Source organism: Manacus candei, unplaced genomic scaffold (genome assembly GCF_025592945.1).
Source record: "Manacus candei isolate 608988 ecotype Guabito, Panama unplaced genomic scaffold, ASM2559294v1 h1tg000008l, whole genome shotgun sequence".
In the NCBI taxonomy this organism is placed as follows: domain Eukaryota; kingdom Metazoa; phylum Chordata; class Aves; order Passeriformes; family Pipridae; genus Manacus; species Manacus candei.
Genome location: NW_026138056.1, coordinates 1,699,692 through 1,721,996, shown reverse-complemented (window position 1 = coordinate 1,721,996; position 22,305 = coordinate 1,699,692). Strand labels below are relative to the sequence as shown.

At 33.9% G+C, this 22,305-nt stretch overlaps 1 protein-coding gene across 1 annotated transcript in view; it reads left to right on the top strand.

Annotated features, from left to right (window-relative positions):
• Positions 1-21,695, top strand: part of CCDC102B (coiled-coil domain containing 102B) — a 147,693-nt gene extending 125,998 nt beyond the window's left edge. The window contains exon 7 of the mRNA XM_051774520.1: positions 20,204-21,695. Within this exon, the coding sequence (XP_051630480.1) occupies positions 20,204-20,293 (90 nt within the window). The 3' untranslated portion in view covers positions 20,294-21,695. The remainder of the gene's footprint in view (positions 1-20,203) is intronic.
• The last annotated feature ends 610 nt before the right edge of the window (positions 21,696-22,305 follow it).

The window sequence follows — 22,305 nt, the reverse complement described above, 5'->3', positions numbered from 1 at the left end:
TAAGAGCCTTCCTCTCCAGTTAATTAAAATTACTTTTGGATAAATCAAGTGAAACAGAGTTAAATTCCATACTAATTGATAATCCCTTCATATAGACATGGTGCTGGTGTTAAATATGTTGAGATGTAATGTCATAAAAATATAAAATTCTGTAAATTTTAGAAAAACATAAAATTACATACTATTAATAACAGATCTCTCAAAATAATTTAATAAATGCAAAATTTTCACATTTCGTATGTATCCATTTTTGTTAATGAATTCAGTGCTTACTATATGTGCTGTGTACCGCAATCAATAATTCACGAAGAGTTATATGACAGGTTCTACATCAGCAAGGAGCTTAAGTTGCTCAGATATTATTTCGAAATGTCTTAAAGATATCTAAATATCTTCAACATTGAAATCAGTTTCTTAGGAGATATTGTTATAGTGTAACCCATACATATTAACATATATAAATGAACACAGAGTGCATACAGGCACAGAGAGCTGTCAATGCTTTCATATGTGGAGATCTACCAACTGACACCTTCCAAAAATTTAGCAATTGTATAATAAACCTAAAGCAGTGGAGGAATATCCCAGGTAATTTTCCTGGAAAAAAAAAAAATTATGTACGTACAGATTTTATATTTTCTTCTAGTGTTATTGCTTTAGTTTATTCTGTAGTTTAAGAGATTAAGCTGATATCTACTGCATAAGTTTTTTTCATCTAAATTGCTACAACAGCATAATTGCCACCAAATAAAACTTGGTGAAAAAGGAAACCCAAACCACACTACACTTTCTCCGACACTGTTCGTGCCACCCATTTGCTCTTCATCAAATACATGATGTAATTTTTAGTGAATTTGAAGCAAGAGTTCAGCAGCTAGTTGACAAATAAATACTACAGGGTTTACAGGAGCACATTTTTCAGCCCAATCTTATTTGAACTTTAAACTCTCGACTCATTTGTCATTTCAAATTCCTTTTGAAAAGCTATTCATCTACTGTATTTCCCATTCACTTACAAATATAAATAATGACCAAAAAGTTGGAAAACAAACTAAACAAAAGCAAAAGATCTCCAAATTAATTAGAGTGGTAACCAAATGCAAAATATGATACAATAAAAATACAGATTTTTAAAAATATTACATTTCAGAATATGTGTAATATGTATTTGCTCTTAGAATTTGCTTAACAAGAAAGTGCCGGTCTTTACCCTTCAAAATCAATTCATATCTTTTGAAATACATGAATCAACATTGTTATTTTCTGGATTCTTCCCACTGTAATTTTAAGTGTAACATGTACTTGTGAGTTTTATTGCACACTGGAAAGAATGTGATAGCTTCATGTACTGTCCTGCAGGTTACAAGGGAAGAATAACAAGATTTTAGCTCCTATATTCACTTTAGACTTTAAACCAGAGCAGGCCATGGAGGCTATTAAGAAACATGCAGTTCTCTGAAATTAATGAAAAATGAAGATGTGCCATGTTTTATTTCTGTGTTTAGTAGATTAGAAAAAGACTGTGAACATCAGTAAACCAGTATCCATAAATGTTGAAAAGCTTTGCCTTAGCACAGTAGCATGCATGGAGAGACCAATCTTGATATTCAGAATATTGGATGGATCAGACCCTTATAAGGTAGACTATTCCATTTGCACAATCTCCTATAGTTGCTCATATGTAAAAAATTAACAAATTAAAAAATATATTAAATTATATTATCCTATATTGCTTTGCTTAAAAACAGGTTATTTTTATACCAATCATTGCACCTGGATATGATAATGATAATAGTAATAGCAATTAAAAACCTTTGCCTGTCATCATCTTATCAGTTTGAGAAACTACTATGGTAGAGCACTACATTGTCTGTAAAGACCTGAAGCTACGGGTGTATGTGTCTCTCACATACACACACACACACACACACACACATATATAGCTATACAATGCTGCTGCAAGGATTTGGCAGCCTCCCAGAAAACATACTGATTTGCTTACCTTAAAATAATTCTTAAGTTTTAACATTTGGACTTATAGTGCTCTGGAGTATATACTTTAAGTAAGGTAAATTCATAATTCTGCTGTCAGATATATGCCTTTTGCCATCCCCATGAAAACATGCAATATTCTGATGAAGCTTGCAGAGGTCAATTTCCCACCCTGGAGACTCATTAGAGTTTTGAAGAAAAATGTTTCTTGGCTTCTCTGTCTACCTTGTGTACATCAATCCTGACTCACTAAATAATGTAATATTTGTTAGAACTTCTTCTTCTAGCTGCAAAGGACACCTGCAGTGTTTTGAGGTAGGTTCTTATCTGTTTGCAACACTCCCCCTCTGACACCCACACCTTGAGGAAGAGCAGCGAGGCTGAGATGGTCAAAGGTCAGTAGGACTGGGCTTGACATGGTGCAGAGTTGAGGAACTGGGGGGGCAGAGGCAAAACAGGAAGGGTAAAAAAAAGTATTAGGTAGTAGGAAATGGGAAAGAGGGAGATTGGGAGAGGAAGCAGTAATTAACAGAGCAGATGGGAACAGGGAAACAATCCTCAACCATGCATGTAAAACTATATTATAAATAAAATTTGGACCCCCCCAAAGAGCTGTGGGTCTCAATTCTGCAATTTTTAGCTTATGAGATGTTTGATTTTGCAACTATACCCTTGCTTGGATGTTGTAGCAACGGGCAATAGGACAGCCTAACTATAAGTCTTACCTTTCCTTCATACATTTCCTCCACCATTTGAATTTTTCACTTTTTCCCTGTGCTGAGCAGAGGATAAATTCTGAAGTTCTGTATTGCATCTCTCCACCCAAAATGGCTGTAAGGCCAATTCTGTCTCTGTCCTTCTGCCAGTAACAATTTGTTTTCCAAGAGTAAAGGAGGAGGAGAAGGCAGACTTAACTTTTCAGAATAACCGATGTGAATGAACTGATTAATATCTCTACTGAATAAAATTAACTTTGTTTTATATATGATTGAAAGAAATAAAGTTAGTGGGTTTCCTATATTAAGGGTTTTCTTAACCACCAGTCTGTGATCTTACGAGGCAGTTATCTCAGTTCTATAACTCAGTTCTTTGTTGAACATACATGAGTTATCTCCATGGGAAAACAGTTGGAAAAGAATATGTAGAATTTTCATTTCTTGACATTTATAAGGGCAGTAATCTTATCTAGTTTAATCTTCTTTCACTGAAAACTTGCTTTCCCTAAGAGCCATCAAATATTCAACCAATATTTAAATTTTAATTATTATGAGTTTGATTTCTTATCCATGTGTTGTGTTTACTGCATAAAAGCTTTCAATGAGGATTTGATCATATTTAGATATTCAACCACAGAGAGGAATATAAAAAAATTAATTAAAAATTATATAGTCTATTAGCTTACCTACAGCATCAAGCAGTAAACCTATAGAATAAACATTAAAATAATAGTTTAAATAACTCTTTCTTTTAAAAATAAAAATGTATTTAAGCAGATCCTCCTATTCAGGGAATGAAAAAAGGTGGAGGTTTCAATACCATAAAGCTAGATACTTGAGATTTGGAATGGACAGAGCCAAAAGGATGTAAAATCTGATTGGTGTGCATGCTACAGTATTATATCCTGCAGGAACAGTAAATTATGGCTACAAATTAATACATTGTAAAATCAACAAAGTTGCTAAACTTTTATGCTTATGTCGAATTCAAAGTGGAAAGTTTATTTGAAAATTGGCTCTCAAAAAGGATTTTCTTTCCCCTTAGCAAAACAGTGTGAAGAATTGCATTTGATGCTGTTGCTTCTGCAGTGGAGATATTAAGTACCTTGAAAGGATATCTAGTTATTTTATTTTTTTTAATGGATATATATACATTTTTCATAGTGGAGCTGACGACTCAAAGAATCGTGATTCAGTGGGTCTTGGGAAATGAGTCACTTCATGGGGATTGATTGATTCTAAACTTATAGTACCATAGCAACGCTTCCTCCAATCTAGAGTTTAAAATAATCACATTTTTGACCTACCAAGCTGGCAGCCAGGAATCACCAGGGTACTATTTCAATGAATATGAGATATTACATTGTGTTGTGCAAAATGAATGTGGGAAAAGAATATTGAATGATATGTAACAGTTTTGTAAAGACAAGATCTTGCATGCTTCTTCTACTAGATAAAAAAATCCCAGGTAAAGGAGAAACTGCACAACATCCTGATTCTATTAGCTTCTGCAAAATAAGGAAATACTAATATTCTTTCTCTAGAGCTTTAGAATTGGTCTTCCAGAAAATTTATATTCATAATTACATATATTTTCTATGTCCTTCATTCTCAAAATTGAATCTATTTTCTAAACTGACATCGACAATGAATTTATGTCATGTCACATTTATTAAGACTTTGAATAGCTTGTTTTCATTCACAAAGTTTATTCTCATCTCTCAAATGCAGATGGGAAAATGCATTTCCCCAGGTCCTTAATTTAATTAAGAAATCAGTTTAAAAAAATAAATCATAAATTTTTATTCTTTTTTATATATTCTATATTTTCTATTTAATTATAAAGTGTCTAAGCTAAGTTGCTGTCCTTTTTGAATGCTTTTACCTATAGGTCTTTGAAAATGAGAAATACATTTGTGCAAAATGGTTTTGATTGATACTTCTACAATTTAAAAAGGCAGGCTGATCTTGAGCAGGAATTTCATGAGACACTACTGTGTTGTTTGCATGCTCACAATCCCTAAAAAAGTCTCTTTATCACTAATTTTTAGGGTTTTGTAGTTCAGTAGAACACACACAGAAGCAAATGTAAGGAGATGGTGGATGGATTACTTATGAACATTTAGAGGAAGATAACAGAAGGAGAGTTTCCATGTTGTTTGACTTACATAGAACACTACAATTGTGTTTGCCCTCTCTATTAAATTGGAAAGCCAAAGTGTCTTTGATCAATGACCTGCTGAAACTATAGCCCTCTTTTCTACACTTTCAGTTGCTAAACTGTTCATATTAGTTATTTAATGTCAGCACAAAAATAGCTTTCAATATTAGAAAAAAAGATTTAATAACCAAACAGTTCAAGTCTTCTTTTTTTTTTTCATTGTGACTAACAATGTAATGCCCCCAGCATCAACCACATTGCTTCTTATAGGTTTGGAAAAGTTCAGTTAATGAGGATATTTTTATATTATGCTGATTACGTCCAACAGTATATTATATATTATATATATTGTTGGTGTGTGTGTATATATATATATATATATCAACAGTATATGTATTATCTGCTTATCTACAAAGACACTGTTCTTAATATTATCTTCTTTTGTATTTTGTGTCTGAAATAAATATCCACCCCACTAAGCACAGGTATTTTGACATCATTCTATAAATGTTCCAAAAGGAAAAACTTGGCATGTGATTGCATGAACAAGATGCACCATTTCTATTTCACTTTTGTTATTTAGAAGTGATTAGGTCACTAGTGGAGCAAGTATTTCGCTAAATCGCCAACATTTTTTGAGGCAACAAACAATTCGATTTCAATATGTGATTTTTTTTCTAATCTTCTTAATTATGGAAATAACACATTTTTTATTCCAATGAGATTGAATTCATTCAATGACAATTATGTACGGTAGAGATAACCATTGTATTATTCTGAAAGCTAACCTCAGGTACTGCATGATTTTCTGAAATATTGATAGAGTAGCACCATGATTGTTCTTAAAATGATCTTTCCTGAAATTTTTCTGTCACGGAACACCATTAGTAGATCGATTAATAATATTACTAACTTGTATTAAACAGCAAAGTGCTTTACTGATGATAATAAATATCATAGTCCTGAAATGTGATTTTATGGAGAAGTTTTTAAAAGATTAACACAAGTTGCAAAACAGTTGTAAAAGAAAGGCCCTTCTTTTTACAAATCATTTGGAATTTCAACTTTTCTGAATGTATCAGAGTAAGTGGATGACTTTATGCTGAACATTATAAATGTGTATCATTGCCCAGATTAGCTAATGGTCTTCAGCAAGAGTTTTAAAACATTTTTTCTAGTCAACTGTGTATTTTCTGGTTCTTAAAGATTCTACAAAAGATAATTTGTCATGACAGTTTCTGTGTCAGCAGCTCTTTTCTTTATTCCTGAGAGCTTTAATTAAATCTTTTAGATGTGCTTATCACTTCCCAGCACATATTTCAGTTATATTTTATTCTGGAGATGAAGAGTAACTTTCTTCTAGTTTTCAGACAGCAATGTGAAGCATTTTTATGACACAGCTTCTTTCAACAACATTTCCAAAAAGTTAAAGCTTACATTGCATACATTTTTTTTAGGGTAGCAGGTTTGTCATCCATACTTGAAAGCCTTCTGCTGTGCTTTGCACTTAGTGTCACTTGCAAAAAAATATTAGTGTACGTTACTCATTTTTCTTGAAAGAAATTTCTGAGATGCTTTTAAAGAATTGATTTTGTCTGCTTGCCCACCCTGGAGGTATGTTTAAAAACATAGAAGCAAACAAAAAATGTGGAGATTTTTGAAGCATCATCACAGATCTGTAGTGACCACCATTAAAATTCAACAAGTTTCACATAGTACTGAGAAAAATTCCCCAGAGTGTGGTATCATCACATCACAGCAGTAGCTGGACTAAAGTTACATTTCAGTAAAAATTCTTTATTTGCAATCAATAGACTTAAAAAGAGGAAGCCATATGATCAATATTTAGATTTTGAAGAGGTATAGATTTTCAAAACTTAGGCCAAACTATTTACTTGAAACACACAGAGCAGTTTTTGGTTATAGGGAATTTCATTTTAGAAAACATTCAGTAAATATAAGTGTATATTCTTTATTGCATTGTAGTTTCAAATAAAAAAATTGGAAGCACTAAAAAAATTCAGAAGCACTAAAATTTTTGTGCTGGACATCTAAATGAAAAATGAATACATCTACCCAGAACTGATCTACCAGAAAGCTTGCAATTTGCTGTAAAGTATATTGCTTCAGCATAATTAAGAAATTAATTGATATACTCACAACAAATAGACACAGTAGAAAAATGAGAATGTGGAAAGTAGTGTAAAAGAGGAACATTAATTAGAAAGTGATGTATGGCCAAGTGCTGGGATTTATGAGTAATAATGCACTTTGCAGAAGGTCCTGCAAACCTGTCATTTGAATGATTAATTATTTTCATAAGTACCTAGAAGACTTACTTCCATATTTTAGTGAAATGAGATATCTTTGGATGGGATGATGGGAAACTGTAGTGCTAGAGAAGCAATATTGTAAAATTTGTGCCAAATAGGCTATCTTGTGTGAAACTGGAACATACATCAAAAATTAAAAGAGAGTTCTGATGCTTCCAGTGTTACATACTTTAACAAGGTGCAGCTTTGTTGGAGTCCATTACTATTATAATGGATTTTAATTCTTAAGGGACATTTATGGAGATGTTATTTCAACATTTTTTAAGACCATATTTGATCTCAAAAAAGAAATAAAATATGTTATAATTATCTGAATTACTTAAATTCAATTTAGCATTGATTGCAATGAAATGTAGGGGTAATGATAGCCCAAAGTCTCTGAAAGAAGAAACTGTAATTTCGCCTCATCCTTGAAGTTGTAATGCATGCAAAATACCACTGGACTTTACTGGACAGAGAGAAACAGCAATCTGAAATCAAGTAGCCTGAATTTTGTGTTCTCTTTTGCTGCACTTTTAGACATTGGTACTGCTTTAATGTAAAACATAAACCCATGCTTATGAATCTGAAAGTCTCTCCCTGGTCAGTAAGGCTTTGTGTCTTAAATACAGGTTGACAAAAAACCGAGCAGAAACAAAACATCCTCCAAGTTCTAGCAGAGTGCATTTCACACTTATAATTCTTCTTGTGCCACTTTAAACACGGGCATGAAAAAAAACCCCTTAATTTCAGATGTTGTTCTGTATGCTCAGTACTGCCTAATGAGTATAACAGAATAATATCACACAAAGTTCCATCTAAACTGGTGTCCTCTTTCTAGTGGTGGACAAAAGTGGGTCTGTGCAAGAATTTAAAAGCAAAGCAGATAGGTAGACATATGTCTCAGGGGTATCGTGCAAGAGTCCAGGAAAATCCAGATCAAGGATTCTCAGTAAGAAGTGGTATCTTTTAAGCCTTATATTGAGTTTTCTTTTATTAAATTGTTCAATTGCTTTCTGGACCCCTGTAAAGCTTTTATAACAGCCTAATACAAGAGGTCTCAAGATTTAATTGTGTTCTGTTAGAAGTTACTCTCCTTCGCATCAAAGATACCTTTTGCCAGTTTCATCCGCTGCTCCCTGCTTTCATTTTTGGTAGAGATTGTGACCTATTCCTATTCACTCCATCATATGCATCCTGAAGTTTGTTTAGTCACCCCTGCTGTGCAGGCCAGACCAGACATTTGTTTACATGTATGTGGTTCTGCAAACCTTTCCTTGATTTGGTGTGATTTCTTCTCAGATACTGTCAATATTGTGCTCAGTATTCAGGATGTGGTCATTTTATTGGATTAATATAGCAGCATAGCTATTGTGTCCTCTATTTCTTTTCTAACAGTTTACTTCTTTTTAACAACTGTTTTTCTTTCAAGGAAGATAGTAACATATTCTCAAAACCAACAGGACAACTAAAAAAAATATTAGTCTTCTAAATGAAATAATTCAGAAGTTTTCAACTTCAACTACAGCTTATTTAGATTATTTAGAATCTACTTATCTATAAGTAATCAGAAGTTAGTAATTCCTGTATTAATTTTTTCTTCTTTCTCTGAATACTAACAGTCTGATGATGCTTTCCACTGAATTGATCTCACTGTCACTACGTTGATCTCAAACTATCATCTTTAGAGATCCTGAATGAGGATGTGCTAAATTGTTTCTTGAGCCTATTTCAAACTCCAAATATTGCACTTTTTTACTTCTATCTTTTTATTCAGAGAAATAGTAATGTATTTTTCTATATCCATTATGGTGTGCTTTAGTTAAAAAAAAAAAAGAAAAAAGAAAAAATAGTGTATTTAGCTACAAAAAATTTAGTGGCAAGGAGGGCGTGTCAATATGGGCCTGTCAGCATTTGTGGTGCTTGCAGCGTGGTGCTTCTTTATTATTATCTGTAAACTATTTTTCAACATTACTTTTTCATTATTGTTGTCATGCTTCAACTGAGATGTGTTTCAAAATTTAGAAAATATATAGTAAAAAAGAACATTCTTATAGTTCTTAGATTCATATCTCAGAAGTCTGTTCTTCCTCCAGACATAAAATGTTTTAAGTCAAACAGCATCTCAGACTTGGAGAATGCTAATGTATGCTTAGAAGGACTTTCAGGGCTTCATTCTGGAGATGACAGTGCCACTAAGGAAGTTCTTTCCTTTCCCAGTAGAGTGATACTTGTCATAAAAATTTCCAAGTGATAATTGTGTCAAACTGAAAGACTGTAAAGTTTAAGATTATTCATATTATTTGCATACTGTTTCTAAATTTCTAGGTTATAAGGAAGGAAGACTTAAGAAAACTTGGAAATTCTTACTAACATTAAAAGAGTTGTTCCATGGAAATGATTTATGTATGCTCAGAATTCGTGTTAGTTTTGTGAAAATAGCTCTGTGAATGTTAGATACATTCTAGAGTGTGGAGCTGTCAGTGGTACTTCTTACACAATTTTCAGGGGGAAAATTGTTTCTCACATCAGGCTTATGAATAATTAAATGCTGTGTCTTCTTATTCAGATACACATACACTCATACACATACATCCATTTGTAACAAACAGACTTCTATATATTCATATATCATTATATTAACCTCAGTTTTCTAATATAACTTTATAGAAATGAGCTACTTACCTTACCAAAATGTCATGGCCACTCCTTACTAGAATCTAATAGAGAATAATTCTAATACTCTCTGTGCATCAGTTGATGGAGTTAATGTAATTATACTGGCACAAAACGGAACAAATCCAGCACCTACAACATAACATATGAATAGAGTTCAGAACAATATGATGAAACAAGGAGTTTCATTTTTTGCGTTTCCTAAATTTAGCATAGATTATGTATGTGCCTCTGACTTCTACATATTCTATGGATTTCTCATCTTCTATAAAATGCTGCTAAACTTCCTAAAATCTAAGAAAATCTACCATGTAATATTCTCAAACTGATTTTGTTATTTCTGATCCCGGTAGAATGATACTTACTCTAAATCCCCTGCTGTGATTCATAATTTTTAGGAAATAATGAGAATACATTGAATAAGCTATGCTTGGTTTAAGGACATAACAAAAAACTGGATTCTATTTCCGATCACAGAAAAGCATGTCAGTCCAATACCCTATTAATTTTAATGCCACAAATAGAAAGATTTTATTTTTTATTATTATTGCATCGATATTTTGAGAAGCAGAGATTTTCAGGTATCAAAAGAATATTGTGGCAAATTTGATCTTTGGAAGCAGCAAAAGATTTAGAGATCTGAAAAACCAAGGAATTGCAAAGCAACAGCCAGAAGGAGATTTGTAACAGCAACAAAGTTAATCAATCCAAACAAAAAAGAAAAAATATATGATTTTTGTATTGTTACTGAAAGACAGAAAGAATGCTCAATATATAAGACCTTTTCTATTATCAAAAGTAATAAGTAAAATTGCAGCAGATGGAAAATTAAACTCGACTACATATAATCAGAGCTACTAATATTCCATCTTTATATATATGCTTTTTTAAAAAACTTTTGAGTATAAATGTACAATAAACCAACAGTTGTGTATGCTTCAGCTTCTGAATATGTCAAATGGATGGATGGGCTGCTTTGCAAGGAAAGAGGCAGAGAGCTGAGGGGGCTATGAATGAGAATTACACAATCGTGAAGGTACTAGATAAACTGAGCATGGCATCGTTGTTGACCAAATACAACAACTAGGGGGCACTGAATCCTGAATGAGAGTACAAATAACAGAGGCAGCAAACAGACACAGCAGTTTACACAGTCTTTTGCACAGCAAAGGGCAGAAGATGGATATGGGAAACCACAGAACAGTCAATCTCACCTTGATCCCTGGTAACAGGTACAGCCAATCCTGAAAACCATTTCCAAGTATACTGAGGAGAAGAACATGGCTGTAAGCAGTCAGTATGGATTTCTAAGGAGGAAGTCATGACTGATCAACCTGGTATAGTCTTCTACAATGAAATGTCTAGCTTTCTAGATGATGGGAGATAATGGATGTCGTCTATCCTGACATTAGTAATACTTTCAACAGTGTCTGTCATAACATACTCATAGACAATCTGATGCAGTACAGAATAAATAAATTAAAAGTTAGGTGGCTGGAAAGTTAGATGAACTACCGGGCTAAAAGATTTGTCCTTAGTGAAATGAAGTCCGGCTGGAGGGCTCTCATTAGTGATATACCCCAGTGGTCAATGCTGGTAATAGTACTGTTTAACTACAATAATCATCTGGATTATGGGACAGAGAGCCATCTCAGGAGATGACACAAAACAGGTAAGAGTCATTAATAGACCAGATATTTCTGCTGTCATTTAGAGGGACATCAAGAGAATGGAGGGATGGACAGACACTGACCTCATAAAGCTCAAGTGGAAATGCCAAATCCTGCATTTGTGTAGGAACAAACCCTTGTAGGAGAGCAGACTTGGGGCTGCCTGGTTGAAAAATAGCTTTGCAGAAAGGGAGGTGGGGGATCCTGTTGGACAATATGCTGATAATGAGTCAGCAATGCACCCTCAAGGCAATGAAGGCTGACAACATTGCGGGTTGCTGGTTTCTCGTGAGGAGTACGACTAATAAATAAGCACAGCCATGAGGTAGAGGGAGATGATCCTTTCCCTCTACTCAGCACTAGTGAGGTTCTGGACCTCCAGTGTAGGAAAGATGTGGACATACTGTAAGGAGTCTACAAAAGTTTGCAGAAATGACTGAGGACTTCACTGCTGTGAACCTGTCTCAAAAGATTCCTCAGACTAAGTGTATTATCTCGTCTGAATTTCTGGACAACAGGTCAATAAGGCAATCCTGAAAGTACTGAGCAGGAATGCATCCTCATATATTCCTGATACAATGGTTCTGGGTGCTGGAGGAGTATCAGAAAAAATGGACAGTAAAAACACATCCATTTCATTATGAAATTTGGCACTGTCATAATCCAGAGACACTAAAATTAGACTCTTCAAAGGAGTGTGTAAATAATAGGTCAAATTATCCTGAACTGTATTGAGAATTTGGTATATCATGAATGTAATTGAGATATGGAAAAACTTGAGGCATCTTTTCTTACAGAAAAAAAAAAACAATATAGAAAAGTAATATTATTTTTTCTTCCAGATCTGTGAATGGCATTTGGAAAATAGCAATTTGTTTTACCTTGGTAAATAGATAAAACTTTGTTACAAAAAATGGACAAGGAAAAAATTAAGAATTCTCTTTATCTTACTTGTGTATTATCTCCTATCTGTAACTGCTTTACTCTTTCTCTGCTTTTGTCTTTATCTGCTTTACTACCATGTAGGGATCAGCGCTTGCCCCCCTGATGTTTGCATGCATAAGATAATTTTATTGGTCCTGAGAACACTTGTACTATTTTATCAGACATGGTAGGTCCTAAGATAATGAAACCCTCACATCACCAGATTACCATCACCATTCATTGCTTTTCACTTCAGCTCCCACATGATTTCAGCAGTCAAAGCCCTACAAACCACAGAACTGGAGATTAGTGACTTGTGGTATTTGAAAGCTGAGGTCCCAAATTGCAGTTAGATGATTTTCTAGCTGCATGCTATCTTTAACAGCTGGTGAGATAGTAACTGCTATCATTTCAGAATTTGAAGCTGGGTAGAGTGGAAGGGAGTAGAATAAGTAATTGTAATGCACACATTCACATTCTATCTTTAGCCTTACAAGTCTTAAAAGAAATGCTTTCACTGTTGCAAAGCTCGTAATCACAGCACAGCAGTTGTGCACAGTATTTGTTTCTACTCCAGCCGGTTCAAGAGATACCAGACTTTATTACTGTCAAAGATGAGCAGTGTTTTGGGCAATGATCCAAGGCAGAATATGGTCTATGGCATAACTTTCTAGTGCTTCCCAGAACGCTCATATAATTTTCATTCAAAGATTATAAATAGGAGGCATAATATTGAATGATACCACAGTATAGTAAGCAATATTTTCAGAAATTAAACTATTTATTTTGTTGAACGCACATTTTTTTTCCTTATTTTGAAGAGAACTTCACTTTCAGTTTAAATATTAGCATGGTGTGGTGTTTTCAGAGTGAAAAACTAGTACAAAGAACCTCTCAGATATAATTCTGAAGATATCCCATTCAGTTTCAAGACATATTTGGATGGAGAACAGGACGTGGGTAAGGGAAGTGGGGAGGAAAGTTAATGTCTGCTACAGGGATGCACCTTTCATACCTGGAAGAAGTAAGAGGAAAGCAATGAAGATGCGTGTTGAGCAACTGTTGAAAGTTAAGAATTCTGAAAGGGTAAAAGGAACTAAATTGAAGTTGGCAACCATGTAATTACTGGGAAGGGAAACGATCATACTTTTTATTGGCCTGAAGATTACGTAGGTGAAAATATTACTGTGGTAAGTGAATCCTAATGTATAAAAAAAAGGAATGAGAAAAGAGCTTGTTCTAAGTGTACTTTCTTAACCTTTCTTCAGCTATTAAAAAAACCCATTCCATGCAAATCAGGAGTGTGTATATTACTTATAACTTCTCTGTAGGACCAGAAGAATTATTCCTGTCTTCAGAATCAGAAGGCATTTTGTAAAGAAATATTGAAGCATGTTACATCAACAAGTCTTATAGTACCTATTTGTAAGTCCTAATACAACCATCTATACTATCTACTTCCTTCAATATTCCTGACATCTGCCTTTCAATTTTTACTTTTAAATGTGTTTAAATTTTGAGTGCTTGGAATATGAATGTAGAACACAATGATTTAGATAATGAGAAAAATGGCAAAGTCAGTTTGTATTTAGTCTTCATGTATGCTTAGTAATATTAAAAGAGCTGGAACATGTTTTGTATTCAAATATAAGGAAATTTTCTGTTATCTTATTGTACTATGGAAGAAAATAAATATTTATTGGCACAATTGCATGAGACTGATAAATAGTGACAGACATAGGGAAAAAAAGTATTTTCAAGTAATTTTTGAAAAACGTAGTTTTTTCTGCCTTCTTTCACTGTAAAGGCATATGATATGAACATTCTGGTTCATTCCAGTAGGTTCAGAGTATTCTAAAAACCAAAGGTAGAAAGGTCGAAATATTACTATCAGTTCCCTAAAAGTTGAATTTTTTTATTTCTTGTGTTTATTTTTTGGGGGAGAGTGGACTGAATTTGTCTTCTGTCATGTAATTGAAAGAAAGAGTGGTTTTATTTGGTTATGCCATAACCTGGTATGATCATATTCTAAAATACTAGAATTTAAGAAAAATGTTATTATGCAAAGCCAACTGAGTAAAAATATGTGATTACCTGAGAATGCAGTGGTGCATCCACCTCTCACCCCTCGCCCTGGTTTTGAGCTACCCTAAAACACTTGTTTCACAACAATTAAGGAAAAATAATTAAAGAAAAAGGAGAGCTTTTCAAAGGTCATTTTAATTCTTATTATATGTCAGAACAGTGAAACGATTATGTTACAAATGGGAATGATTCTTCTTTTGAAAAACCTCACTGTTAACAAGACCTGAATTTACAAAAGGAGTCCTTTCCTGCTAGGTAGACACTGAGTACTATTTATCCTGACCTGTAGTTCTGATCTGTATAGGTACAGAAATACAGAAGTAAAATGTTGCTTTTAGTTTGCAGTACCAAAAGTTTAATCAAAATTGTAATTTTTGTCATATTCTACTTTAGAGAAAATATTAAATGTAATTATACAGTAAATTTCATTGGTCCCTATTGTAACACACTGTGCCCACAAGTGTACTACAGAAATTTATTCTGAGACAAATTTTGAAGTTAAAATGGGTTATAATTATATAGGAAAACACAAATATCTTCTTGTAGAAAATCAAAGAATAAATTTTTATGAGTTCAAAAAAAAAAAATTGAATGAGAAACACAGAAAAACATGGCATAAGGTCTTGTGGTTCTCAGAAAAGATACAACATTTAACATTCGAAGAAAAATTCATGCTGTTTGAGAGTTCATATAGTATTTTTAATATTGGAATGGCATAGTGGATGAGTTTGCACTGGGTCTAAGATATTTCTGCTGTGTAAAAATATGAAAACTAATTCAATATCCATATGTTCACTCATGATCTTTCACAGTCCCCTAATGCTAAAGGGCAAATGTGTTTTAATTAAATCAGAAGCTAACATAAATCCGTGGTCTATAATTTGGGCAGTAACCTGTAATTCTACTCAGAATATTAATTATTTTAGTCATTAATAAATGTCAAAAGTAAGGTGTAGTTTATACCAGTAAAGATGCTAGCTCAAGTTTTGAATGATTTCCTTTCTTAACTCGAATCTGGTTTCATACCAGAGATCCTTTCCTTCTACACCCACACTTGGAAATAATCTATGCATGACTTTTCAAATAGTTCTGCATAGCACCACAGCCACTGGTGAGACAGAAAATGACAAATCATAGTGGATCTGGACTGACATTTATTATTATTAAGTGAACTCTCACCCTTTATATTTTAAAAATATGTATTCAGGATGTTACTTATTTGTCTAATGATTTATTTGAAAAAACATTTCTCATGCAAGTATCTGAGATGTTGTAGGGGATATTTTCACTCAAATTTCATTTTCTATATCAAACTCATGAAATAGTATATGACTCTTTTAGAAAGGAACATAAGATAATTAACAGTATTCCTTTGAGAAGAGAACTATTTTTTAGTTTCCATGAGGAGCCTTGAAATCAAACAGGAACCTTGGTAGGATTGACCCAGTGTGGGAAAGTTCAGCTCTTCTAGGAGACATGTGAAATCTCTCAAGTACCAAAGAGAGAGATAATGTGTTTTACAAATAAATTTCATCTTGCCTTTGGAAATCCTGAGATTCCTTAAACTTTAGGTTTTCAAGAATAAATGTTTCTTGATGTATTTCCTTTAACAGTGTTACACTAGTCCCTTACTATTTTGCCACTAATTTATACTCCTGGGAAATACCCACATCTGTCCTTGGGAAGTCATCATTGATTAAAACAAACAACAACCCTGTAATGTCTCTCTGTAGCATCATTACAGCAAATTGTGTGAGGATTAAATAAGACGACAATAATAATTTAAGTATCATGTGTAGCTACCTTAAAATAGTTTTATCTAGCTCTTCCTTTTAATTAAGGTTTGGAAAGAATCCCATCTTACATTAATACTTACTGTGCACTTGCACTAGAAAAAAAAAGAAAGATTAATTTGTACAGCATTGAAAAATTTTAAAATGTTCTGTGGAGAAACGCACACGCAAACTATATTAATTGAGCTCTAAATTTGTGATGCTAAACAAAGAAAGCAAGGAAATGCACAGTGAAGCAGGAAATGTACCATATGTTATTGTATACCTGGGCACAATGGGGACACTATCTTAATGGCTTTCTTAATATTCCTTTTGTACTAGATATCAGTGGACATATGGTATGCTGCCTTTTTGTGCTTGTGTATTTTCATGAATTTGTTACTGACTTTGATAGCATTTTCTATTTGTCTACTGTTAGAAAAAAGGTTTTAAAATGTTTTCCTCTGGAGTCTGAAATCCATGCATTTTATTTTGATTATTCATTTGTACCTTAATTTTTTACTTTTATCTTTCTTCTTAAGCAGTTGCATATTACTTTTATTATTAGGCTTTCCACAGTTTTAGTCTCTTTTTGGCAATAATTTGGAATACAGTTGTGTAGTCTTTCCATGTACAGAGGGGTTTTGACTCACTGTCAGTGCTGGCCAAACAGATGGCTAAAGCAACAGCAGCAGCTGCAGAGCTCACCAGGCTTTGAACAACTATGATGGTACAATGATAGAATCAGAGAGTTATAGAATTATTTAGAATGGAAAAGGTCTTTAAGATCATTGAGTTCATCCATTAACCCAGCACTGCCAAGTTCAGTATTAAACCATTTCCCCACGTGCTATATATCTTTTGAATACCTCCAGGAATGGTGGCTCAATCACTTCCCTGGGCAGCTCGTTCCAGTGCATGACAACCCTTTTGGTGAAGAAATTTTTCTTAATATCTGATGTAAACCTCCCCTTGCACAACCTGAGGCCATTTTCTCTTGTCCTGTTGTTTGTTACTTGAGTAACAAGCAATTGGCTTCTTCCCTGCCTGCCCCAAGGAACTTCAACAAGCTCCAGTTGGCAGCAGGCAAGTGCAGAACTACTCAGAGGAAATATAACTTGTAAACAGAGAAGAGCAACTGAGCCAAATCCTTTTGACATGACTTACTCCAGTTATATACTGGCAAATATTCTCTTGGTTACAGCTGTGATCTCAGGAGTTCTTATAGGAGGTGTTTGAAGACTGTTGTAAAACAGTGGGGAGATAAAAAGAAGTTGCTATCAATAGGCATTCTTAAGTGTTATGTGTTGTTACACATCAGGACTAGTCTTTTAAATAAGAATGTCTATATGCTAGTGATTTCTAGCAGGAGTGAGTACTTTTGTCTAAACTTTCAAAGCTTACCATTCTATATATTCATCCACCGGTTTTAGTAGCAGTTCATGATATTTTCAGCTACATTAATCTAATTATGAAACAGAAGGCAGAATAAAACTCAACTTTTTATAGATGTCAGATAGCTGTATGTGACATCTAGAAATGCAGGACTAAGTGTTTCTGAAATGCTTAAGTAAGAAATACTTTAAAAACAAATAACATGGTTTGTCCTGAAAATTTACTATGTGTATTCCCAGTGGAACAAGAGGTAATTTAAGCCCACAACCATAAGTTACAGCTATTGTTTTTTCATATATTTTAGTTTACTTTCTTTAATTTAAAACTTTTTCAATTGCTAATTTTAGGGATTCTATTTTTTAAGTTTATATTAACATATTTTTGATTAGCAAATGAATGGAGAAGATAGAACTATGAGTAATATTGCATAGGTATTTTAATAAGGAATTGTTAACAGAACTTGTATAGATTTTTTTTTTTTAAGGTAAAGTCATTATTGAAAATCATTAAATTAAAGTAATTAAAAAGGAAGCAGCCATCTCATTCAAAAAGATTCCAGTAAAATTCGATAATGACAACTAAGTTTCTGAGCAGCCCAGTCTTGTGTATCCAGCAGGGTGAAGAATTTGCCAGTTTATTGATTCTTACTGATGTAGGGCTTGGCAATCAGTTTGTATCTGGAATGATTAGTAGGCATGTTCATCAGTAGACAGGAACATCATGAGGCCTGTGACGCTATAAACAATCACATGGCTATGCTAGCTCAGAGGCTTTTATAGTTGGGCAGCTTAAATGATTTTGACAGATGATGCTGTTTTTATTAAGAACATGATTGTTTTATAAGAAGTGGACAGATTACATTACGTGTGTATTCATAATGGCATGACTGACTCATCCACACTGCCAGGAAATGGGTTACAACTACAAAGAAGCGACAAGGTATCACCTGTTATATCTGATTATTAAAATTATTAGAAATGCCTCTCCCCGAATTAAGGTGCAAACAAGACCATATGCCAAAGTCAATTGTATGGTTTTTATTTAATGATAAATGTGAGGCAGAAAGAGAGAGATAGAAAGAAATAGGAAAAAGGAGAGGCAGGGAAAAAGAGAGTGACAGAGAAAGATTAAATAGAAAATATATCACCACTCCATGTAACCCAGTGGCATTCCGTGAATCCTCTTCTTCTGGTCTTCTTGGTGGTGAGGGTCTCAAGTTCCCATCACAGTCCAAATTCCAGTCAGGAGGCGTATTCGGGAAGGGTTGTGTTTCAGTGGTCACTGACAGGTAGTTGCTTCCTTGCAGTTTGACAAAAAGTCTTTCTATGATTTTGACAATATTTAAGACATTAAAACATTTCATTCTATCACACCACCACAGTGTTCCACAGCTTTGTAAAAACGTCTCAGGTTCCCTGATATGTTGTTCAAACAACAAGACTTTATTCCCAGAGTCAGGAATAAACCAATTGGTTTGTGGATTCCATTTTCTGAAAACCTGTTCAAGATACATAAAAAATAAAAAATAAAAAGACTAGAAATACAGTAAATTGCACTGTTGCTTGCAGTAGAATGTCAATGAAAGCGCAAAGATGGCATGGAGAGAATTGAAGATGTATATCTTTAAGCTTAAAGCACAGGAAATTTTCAATTAACCATGGATGAAATAAAAACTAGTAATATATAGAAATAGTTTGGATCTGCCAGGATTTCTTTACTCTTACATGCAGTCTTCTCGAGTCAGTTTGTAGTGTAGCTACTTTGGGCAATACTTCAGATCCTTAATTTTGATAAATCTCTGTTATTCTCTAAAAGGCTACTTTCTGTTCATTGTGCTCTGAATTCCTCAGAGCGTAATAGCCTGTTTCTGGTGCCCAGTTGGAGTGGATGTTCTTGGTCTGCTGCACATTGTTTTTAGAATGTGATTTATGAACCCCAAAATTATAAAAACTAATATATTTTTAGCATGGTTATGTTTTAATTATAATCTTTATGGTGATCACCTTTTTTGTAAATAATCTCTCCCTATTGTTATTAATATAATATGAAGATATTATGCTGAACTAGTACCTGAATTCTGTCAAATGAAGGGTTTGAGATATCTTTGATCTTTTTCGCTATTTTCCACTTTCTCTTCTCATGAGTTACGAGTAAGTACTTTAAATGTATCTTGAATAACAATAGGACTGCAGTTCAGAACTGCCAATCAATAAATAATGGCTTCTAGTCATCAAAAGTGTAGCTTGCTTCTCACTGTGAAAGACAATTCCAAGTAATTGCTCTGAAACCCTATACTTTTTTGTTCTTTATTAAGGTATCAGCTGAAAAGGTATCTGGTATGTACTATAAAGTTAAAAATTCTGAAAGATTTTCTTATCTAAATTCTACTGTTTCCTACTGAAATTTTTTCTTAGATGAAATTTGATCTCGAATTGTTTTAGCTTCAATTGACTTTTCTGCTTCATGTTACCATCACACCATTTTAAAAATTTTGTTTCAGAGCAAGGAGGTGGAAGAAAGTGAACACAGGATTTGGGACCAGACGAAGTTCCTTGTATGTTGCTGGAGATTCTCCCAAGACAGTGAGTGAAGATGCAGGAGATCATCAAACAGCCCTACCAGCAGCAAGACCAGCAGCAAAGAGGAAGAGCAAACAACTTATATTCTTCATAAAGACTTACATGAAAATGTAATTGAAGAAGTGCATGTTGGACATATAAAGGAACACTGCATGCATTATTTTTACGTATTCTTGATTTTTTTATAGGAACAAGGGAAACAATAGTGTCAGTGGGTACAAATTTAGAATTTTTGTTGGCCATTATCTGTCCTTCCTTTCTAGTTGTCTTAATGGCTCTCTTCTAAAGTAAAATGTGGATTTGAATTAACATGTCCTATATTTTATCTTTGGGGAAAAGTACTTTAGAATGTGCATGGCATAGCAGAGAGGTTCACATTCTGTCCTGGAAAGACAATGAGTCTGAAGTAGAAGTCAGTGGTTTGCTTCTTGTTTTGCTCTTGCATTTTGCTTTCATATAGCAGTGAGCAAATACATCTGTACTTCAGGTCCTCCTGCAAATTATTGGAAGCTGAGATCTATATGTTTTTCTGACCCACCCTGAACTTTTGTCTGCTGCTGGAGATGGAATTCTAAAGCAGAAAGATCTGTGTTTTGACTACCTTCATACTTACTTAACCATCCTTCGTGTCTATAAATGCTGATCTAATCCCAGTCATTACCTCTCAGGATAGACTAAGGGATATACAATGAGGGAATATTGTCTTTTTCTGTTGTCAGTGCTAATACACAAGTTCATCAACAAGGTATACAGAGATACGGTGAGATGATGTATTTTTAAATAGAGTTTAAACATGTTAAACTTCTAAGAATGGACAATAAAATAAGATTCGTAATATTTTTTTTCATAATCCTTTATTAATTCACTGGTTCAAGCTTTTTTACTAAACAAAATGTTCTGATCTTGTTCCCTGCGTTGTGAAATGACGCACTGACTTTCTCTAAAACTCCATCTGCTTTTCTTCTGCCAGCGTCTTCTTGCCCACCTCAGTGTGTAACAGCAGTATTGAAAACGTTGATGTGCACAATATTAATGGAAAGTGCATAATTATTGATTTTCAAATGTTATAACAGCCAAGTGCACTTTTATGGTTACCTTGAAGCACTTGAAAATACAGCAGTACCACTCAACATCTTACTGATAAAAGCTTGTATCATTTAGATAAGCTTTACAGATAAGATTTTTTTTCTCCTATCCTCTGACAAACCATTAGAAATATACTTGTTTTAGAGATAAAACCCTAGGGTTCCAGCATTGGGCAAAATCTGTATAAGCTCCAGGGTCTCTTTTCAACCCACAGTAACATCTGTGGCTAAAAATCAAGTCAAATGATTTTATGAGTTACTAGGGAAACTGGGATTCTGTCTTTCCCCTCTATATTTCTAAACAAGTAGGAAAAACAAGTAACGCTTAAATGGTGCTGGAGAACATTTCTGTGCTTGGTAGTGTAATAAGGATATTGATGGAAATCAAACTAGCAGCTAGTTTCTTCTCCTCTGTCTAGCTCTACCACATAAATATTTTGTACTTGTTCACTGTACTCAGCAGGTGTGATACGCCTGGGTAGTCTAACAGTCATGGTGACAGTAAAAAGATCATCAGATGATGCTAGTTTAAAAATTTATATTTCAGTATATCAATGCAATATCTTTTCTTTCTCATGAGGAAATTATACTTTCTTGTGGGGTAGTTAGTATTCGCATTTGTCCCACCCATGTCTTTGTAATCACTTATTGATCATATTTTACTTTCAGGTGCCTTCTGAGCAGCACTTTTTAAGTTTTCTTGCTTACCTATGATAGATCACGCAAGATGCCTTAATTTTTCATAATTTCTCCCTATTCTCTGACGTAGAGAAAACTCAGCTACTTCCATTAACTTCATAAAATATTTATGTTGTCAATACATACACAGAGAACTTCAGAGGCCTCTATGAAGAAGTAAGCCCATAAAGTAGTCACTTGAAGGTAAGCCAAAATGAGATGATGCATGAATGCCCTGGCTGGAGATGAGTATGTCTGAC